At 46.3% G+C, this 7507-nt stretch overlaps 1 protein-coding gene across 2 annotated transcripts; it reads left to right on the forward strand.

The window, feature by feature from the left end:
- The first annotated feature begins 337 nt into the window (after nucleotides 1-337).
- Nucleotides 338-6430, forward strand: LOC110509198 (mediator of RNA polymerase II transcription subunit 15-like). 2 transcript variants are annotated; one of them, XM_036966870.1, is made up of 9 exons: nucleotides 338-2753; nucleotides 2840-3027; nucleotides 3092-3189; nucleotides 3347-3504; nucleotides 3607-3799; nucleotides 4823-4967; nucleotides 5057-5132; nucleotides 5358-5490; nucleotides 5892-6430. In XM_036966870.1, the coding sequence occupies exons 1-8, from the start codon at nucleotides 1148-1150 to the stop codon at nucleotides 5462-5464; spliced, it is 2571 nt and encodes an 856-aa protein (XP_036822765.1). In that variant the 5' UTR covers nucleotides 338-1147; the 3' UTR covers nucleotides 5465-5490; nucleotides 5892-6430. The 2 variants fall into 2 exon arrangements, with proteins under 2 accessions (XP_036822765.1, XP_021445854.2); XM_021590179.2 differs by having other exon boundaries at nucleotides 5358-6430.
- Nucleotides 6431-7507: the final 1077 nt, after the last annotated feature.

Here is a 7507-nt window from a genome sequence, read left to right on the forward strand (position 1 = left end):
TGGCGATCGGGTGTACAGGCGGCTCGGGTTGGCTGGGCGGTCTGGCTGACATTTGATGTAGAGGGAGTCTTAAAATAAAGACAATCAAAAGTTGTCTTGGTGCGGGCCGGGCGCAGTGCGCACTAGCCAAGGTTGCCAGGTGCACGGTGTAGCCTCCAACACATTGGTGCGTCTGGCTTCCAGGTTGGATTCGCGCTGTGTTAAGAAGCAGTACGGCTGGTTGGGTTGTGTATCGGAGGACGCATGACATTCAGCCTTCGTCTCTCCCGAGCCCGTACGGGAGTTGTAGCAATGAGACAAGATAGTAGCTACTACAACAATTGGATACCACGAAATTGGGGAGAAAAAAGGGGTAAAATTTAATAAAAAAACAAGTTGTCTTGGTACTTTATTTGTAAGAGTTGTTCATTTGTTAGGCTACTGGTTCAAGGTGCAGCACAATATTAAATGATCAAAGATCTAGTTCAGTCTTGTTAATTAAGCATATTTAAACACAATCTCTTACCTAGCTTGATGACTGTGGGTATTTTTTGCTTACTTTTTGTTGTTCTACATAGAGACAGCTAGAAGGGTCATATTATATTTGTGTAGAAATGCAGGAAATAAGCTTTAGATGCCCCCCAAAGTTTGAGGACCCCCAGACACCCGCAAAGTTATGTCCCCCCCACTTCTAAAACCAAAGTTGCGCCCCTGTGTTCGCACATGATAGGAATTTGCGTCAGCGTCTCACTAAAGGTCGTAGTACAAGGACTGAGGACACACAGGAACACGTACACACATAGTGATGTATTACATCATATATCTCAGGGTATATAAGCTGTGTTCTTCCTAATGGAAGTAGAAAAACATTTCTGCACTGAAGCTGGTTTTTGTTTCCTTGTTGCGATCTATTTTTGCAACTTGTATTGTGCTCTTATTTTCACAAACTACTAGGGGTTATTTCTGGATAATGCCACTGACTCTAGTCTAGCAAATACGGTGCTGACCATTTAATTGCACAGGGTTGGAAAGGGATTTGTTTTACAGGAGGCAGTTTCTAGCATTCTATCATACTCAGGTATAAATCTGTATCAGGCCGTATAGGTTGTATAGGCAATATTGCACATACCTGTATTATTGAAGATAGCTTATATCTTTTTGAGCAGGTATGGCAGTGAGGTGGTGTTCCTTTGGGTTTGTGTTGTTGGTAGTGTTCGCATGTTGTGCTGATGCACAGCCTAACTTGAGGTTTCCTTCGTACAACAACCCCCAACCCCAAATTACAACCTCCACGCCTAGACAGCCCCAATGGCCAGAGCCCCAGTGGCCACAGCTGCAGACTCCCCAAAGACCAGAGCCCCAGAGGCCACAGCTGCAGACTCCCCAGAGACCAGAGCCCCAGAGGCCACAGCTGCAGACTCACCAGAGGTCAGAGCCCCAGGGACCACAACTACAGACTCTCCAGAGGCCAGAGACCCAGAGGCCACAGCTGCAGACTCCCCAGATGCCACAGCTGCAGACTTCTCAGAGACCAGAGCCCCAGAGGCCACAGCTGCAGACTCAGAGACCAGAGCCCCAGAGACCACAACTACAGACTCTCCAGAGACCAGAGCCCCAGAGGCCACAGCAGCAGACTCCCCAGAGACCAGAGCCCCAGAGGCCACAGCTGCAGACCCCCCAGAGACAAGAGCCCCAGGGGCCACAGCAGCAGGCTCCCCAGAGGCCAAAGCAGCAGACATCCCAGAGACCAGAGCCCCAGGGGCCACAGCTGCAGACTCCCCTGAGACCACTGCACCAGTGGCCACAGCTGCAGACTCCTCAGAGGCCACAGCAGCAGACTCATCAGAGACCAGAGCCCCAGGGGCCACAGCAGCAGACTCATCAGAGACCAGAGCCCCAGTGGCCACAGCTGCAGACTCCTCAGAGGCCACAGCAGCAGACTCCTCAGAGGCCAGATCACCAGGGGCCACAGCTACAGACTCCCCAGCGGCATGAGCCCCAGTGGCCACAGCTACAGACTCCCCAGAGACCAGATCACCAGAGGCCACAGCAGCAGACTCCCCAGAGGCATGAGCCCCAGTGGCCACAGCTACAGACTCCCCAGAGACCAGCTCACCAGAGGCCACAGCAGCAGACTCCCCAGAGACCAGTGATCCAGGGACCACAGCAGCAGACTACTCAGAGGCCAGTGATCCAGTGGCCACAGCAGCAGACTCCCCAGAGACCAGAGCCCCAGTGGCCACAGCAGCAGACTCCCCAGAGGCAAGAGCCACATGGGCCACAGCAACAGACTCCCCAGCGGCCAGAGTCCCAGTGGCCACAGCAGCAGACTCCTCAGAGGCCAGTAATCCAGGGGCCACAGCAGCAGACTCCCCAGCGGCCAGAGTCCCAGTGGCCACAGCAACAGACTCCTCAGAGACCAGTGATCCAGGGGCCACAGCAACAGACTCCCCAGCGGCCAGAGTCCCAGTGGCCACAGCAGCAGACTCCTCAGAGGCCAGTGATCCAGGGGCCACAGCAGCAGACTCCCCAGCGGCCAGAGTCCCAGTGGCCACAGCAACAGACTCCTCAGAGACCAGTGATCCAGGGGCCACAGCAGCAGACTCCCCAGCGGCCAGAGTCCCAGTGGCCAGCAGTAACCCAAACTCCAGATCAGAGATGTCAAGTACCGGTTCGGGATACAGTGCAATGTGGAACCCCAGATATTACTCCATCTCAATGTCAGGCTATCTACTGCTGCTTCAATGGACAGCAGTGCTACTATGGGAAGGCAGGTGAGTGTCTGATATTGTTTCTGTCTTGTAATGCTCAGATAATATTGTAATGCTCAAAACATGTACTTTTTCCTCTCTTTCCCCAGTGACTGTGCAGTGTACCAGGGATGCTCAGTTTGTGGTGGTGGTGGCCAGGGATTCCACTTGGCCCAAAATAGACATTGATTCCATCAGTCTGTTGGGGGGAAATGACCGCCCCTGCAGTCCTGTTGGCATCACTTCAGCCTTCGCCATATACCAGTTCCCTGTCACTGCCTGTGGCACCACTATAAAGGTGAGTAGAGATAATATGAATGTTATACACTGGCTCGGTATTAACTGTGGACTCTCCCCTGCAGGAGGAAAGTGGTTATGTGGTTTACGAGAACAGGATGGCATCTTCCTATAACGTGGGGGTGGGACCTCGAGGCTCTATCACCAGGGACAGCCATTTTGAGTGAGTCTTCTCTCTGTAAGATTGAATTGACTTGATTGATTCCCCAGAGGCGATTCAGAACGTCACGAGTGTGTAAGGACTTCGATCTGGCCCATAAAGTAGTGATACAGTATGCTTGAAGATCCTATTGTATCACTGCTTTTTTCTCCCTATCTAGGCTCCTGTTCCAGTGTAAGTACTCTGCCACTGCAGTAGAGGCTCTGGTTACTGAGGTGAACACTGTTCCTGCACCCGCTCCTGTTGCTGCTCCGGGACCCCTCAGAGTGGAACTGAGACTGGCCAAAGGAACATGCGACACCAAGGGGTGTAATGACGGTAACGTTCTGTGTCAATTTGTAATATTTGAACGCAATGAAGTGATTTTTTAAAATGTTTTATTGACTTTTACAAGTTTTTCCAATCCCGTCTGACTTCCAGAGTCGAGATCCTTCACGTTGTATTACACTGAGGAAGACTACCCCATCACTAAAGTCTTGAGGCAGCCTGTGAACGTTGAGGTTCGCATCCTGGAGAGGAAGGATCCCAACCTGTTCCTGATGCTGGAGCACTGCTGGACCACCTCTGACCCCAGCCCTGTCAGCATGCCCCAGTGGGATCTCATCATTGAAGAGTAACTTCAGTACTATCCACCTGATTTCCATGCTTGCTGCTCCCTGATTATAGGACTTGCTCTTTTTACTAATACTGTATGTATTTTGAACAATATGTTTGAGATCTCTTCGTTATGTGACATCAAAGGTATCATGTACCACTATGTATTTTGAATTATAGATACACTGAGTGCACAAAACATTAGGAACACCTTCCTAATATTGAATTGCACCCCCTTTTGCCCTCAGAACAGCCTCGCTTCGTCGGCAAGGTGTCGAAAGCGTTCAACATGGATGCAGGCCCATGTTGACTCCAATGCTTCCCATAGTTGTGTCAAGTTGGCTGAATGTCCTTTGGATGGTGGAGTATTCTTGATACACAGTGGAAACTGTTGAGCGTGAAAAACCCAGCAGCGTTGCAGTTCATGACAAAAACCGGTGCGCCTACTATATCCTGTTCCAAGGCACTTAAACATTTTGTTTTGTCCATTCAAGTACCGGTTCGGGATACAGTGCAATGTGGAACCCCAGATATTACTCCATCTCATCTCTGATGAGTGTATAGTTCCCTTTTAATTAATGGACTTATTAAAGGTATCACTAGTCATTTTAAATAATGCAGCTTTAATTATGTTTACATACCCTACATTACTCGTCTCATATGTATATACTGTATTTTATACCATCTATTGTATCTTGCCTATGCCGCACGGCCATCACTCATTCATATATTTATATGTACATATTATTTTTCATCCCTTTACATTTGTGTGTGTATAAGGTAGTTGTTGTGTATAAGGTAGTTGTTGTTAGATTACTTGTTAGATATTACTGCATTGTCGGAACTAGAAGCACAAGCATTTCCCTACACTCGCATTAACATCTGCTAACCATGTGTATGTGACCAATACAATTTGATTTGGGACAAGTCTATGTCATGGAAAGAGCGGTTGTTCCTAATGTTTTGTACACTAAAGTGCTTTGGACAGGAAGGGTTGGATTTTGCAACATGAACTATCTATCACTCATCTCTCTCTTTCCAGTTGTTCCTACCCGAATGATAATTACCTGACCACCATGGTCCCTGTGGAACATTCCTCTGGCCTTCTGTACCCCAACCACTACAAACGCTTTACCCTCGAGATGTTCACCTTTGTGGATCACACTCTGTCTCCCCAGAAAGAGCGGGTAATTGGCTGGCTTTTTTATAATAGAAACTTCATTTGATATACTATTTACTTTTCACTAACTTATTTTATTCTGTACTCTTTTTACAGATTTTCATCCACTGTAGTACCTCTGTGTGCTACCCTACTCCAGGGGTCTCCTGTGAACCGAAATGCAACAGGCAAAGTAGGTAGTGGTTCTCCCGTTATAAAGGCCTTGCTTGGGCACCATGGCCCATATTTAAAGTGTCTCAGAGTAGGAGTGCTGATCTCCAATCAGATCCTCCCTGTCCATAATCTTAATCGTTATGATTTAACAGACAACTGATCCGAGATCAACACTTCTACGTTCAGATGTTATTGTGAACATGACCCAGGTTCTGTTCTTATCTGTTTCCGTGGTGTTTTTCAGGGAGAGATGTTGCTGCTGCTCAGAGGAAGACTATACAGAATGCTGTGGTCTCCAGTGGAGAAGTGATCCTGGTTGACAAAAAGCCTGTCTCCCCTTCAGACCACTAATTCAACCAGCTACAGTTTGTAATGGGGTATGAAATAATGTACTCTGTACTTCCATACCTGTTACAGCAGAGGTATTGAAAGGCATTTTTCTTGCCGATACTTTCTTTGTTCTTGATTTGGAAGAAACTTGTCTCTTATAAACGTCCGTGTCCAGTTGCCAGTGGTACTCCAAAAAATCTGAGAATATTCAGAAAGATATTAAATCCACTTTTTGCACAGAGTGAGAGGTGGCCTCCTGATTTTAGCTGCCAGACATCTTGCATTTTCCAACATCTTTGCAGGAACTAGTCGTTTCTATGCGACGTGGCTGACAGCATGTCACAGAGTGCGTCCAAAACAAAGATCTATACACGTGCAAGAGGCGTTTCTCAATCTATGCAAATTGTGGATATAATAATTTTCTGAATATTCTCTCTTTTTTTTTTAGTTCCACTTGCAACTAGACACAGAAGTGCGCTACTCCAGGCATTTCCTACATACACTGGAACCTTTCGAACCAATAACGAAGAAAGTATCACCAAGTAAAGGTTTGTTGGAAATATCCCGATTACAGCAAGACAGCAGCTCAGACACAAACTGTAACTCTATATGGTTATAATACAACATGGGCTCCTGATTTTGATTACAGCAAGACAGCAGCTCAGACACAAACTGTAACTCTATATGGTTATAATACAACATGGGCTCCTGATTTTGATTACAGCAAGACAGCAGCTCAGACACAAACTGTAACTCTATATGGTTATAATACAACATGGGCTCCTGATTTTGATTACAGCAAGACAGCAGCTCAGACACAAACTGTAACTCTATATGGTTATAATACAACATGGGCTCCTGATTTTGATTACAGCAAGACAGCAGCTCAGACACAAACTGTAACTCTATATGGTTATAATACAACATGGGCTCCTGATTTTGCTATGTATGTATTGTTTCTAATAAACAGTTGTACCACAAAGTTGGCAATTCATAAAACATATTTTTTTACTTATTTGTGCACATTGAGGCCTACTATCTCGACATAAAAATGTGGATATAGGATCTGTAAATCTGGTCAGGTTGTTGTGTGAAGGTATTGTCTAATTCTTGGGACACCTTGATAGCAGTGGTCTGGGTTGTTATGTGAAGGTATTGTCTAATTATTGGGACACCTTGATAGCAGTGGTCAGGGTTGTTATGTGAAGGCATTGTCTAATTCTTGGGACACCTTGATAGCAGTGGTCAGGGTTGTTATGTGAAGGTATTGTCTAATTCTTGGGACACCTTGATAGCAGTGGTCAGGGTTGTTATGTGAAGGCATTGTCTAATTCTTGGAACTGGATAACCAGGGATGTTCTCTGTTTAGTGAGTCCTCCAGATCAGAGGCAGTAGGGATGACCAGGGATGTTCTCTGTTTAGTGAGTCCTCCAGATCAGAGGCGGTAGGGATGACCAGAGATGTTCTCTGTTCAGTGAGTCCACCAGATCAGAGGCAGTAGGGATGACCACGTGTTCTCTTGATAAGTGCGTGACATAGTCCATTTTCCTGTCCTGCTAAGCATTCAAAATGTAATGAGTACTTGGTGTCAGAGAAAATGTATGGAGTAAAAAGCACAATATTTTCTTTAGGAATGTAGTGAAATAAAAGCCAAAGTATTTTTACAGATACCCCCAAAGTACAGATACCCCCAAAAATGACGTAAGTAGTACTTAGATAACAATCCCCAACCTATTACTAAGGGCCTCATCATAACTGTAGATAACAATCCCCAACCTATTACTAAGGGCCTCATCATAACTGTAGATAACAATCCCCAACCTATTACTAAGGGCCTCATCATAACTGTAGATAACAATCCCCAACCTATTGTTCAATAATTGTTTTGACCATTATTCCCAGATCCCAGAAAGTAGCTTTACGCTGCTGTCCTGTATCTACTGTGGGTCTACCCATCAACTCAAGATGGAACTTTGTATCATTCACTGATATTGTTAAATATGCTGCAAAATTCAACTGAGCTCTGAAGACTGGTCTTCCCCTGCTGTCTGAGCCTGCTGGGAC

Source organism: Oncorhynchus mykiss, chromosome 28, assembly GCF_013265735.2.
Source record: "Oncorhynchus mykiss isolate Arlee chromosome 28, USDA_OmykA_1.1, whole genome shotgun sequence".
Taxonomy (NCBI): Eukaryota; Metazoa; Chordata; class Actinopteri; order Salmoniformes; family Salmonidae; genus Oncorhynchus; species Oncorhynchus mykiss.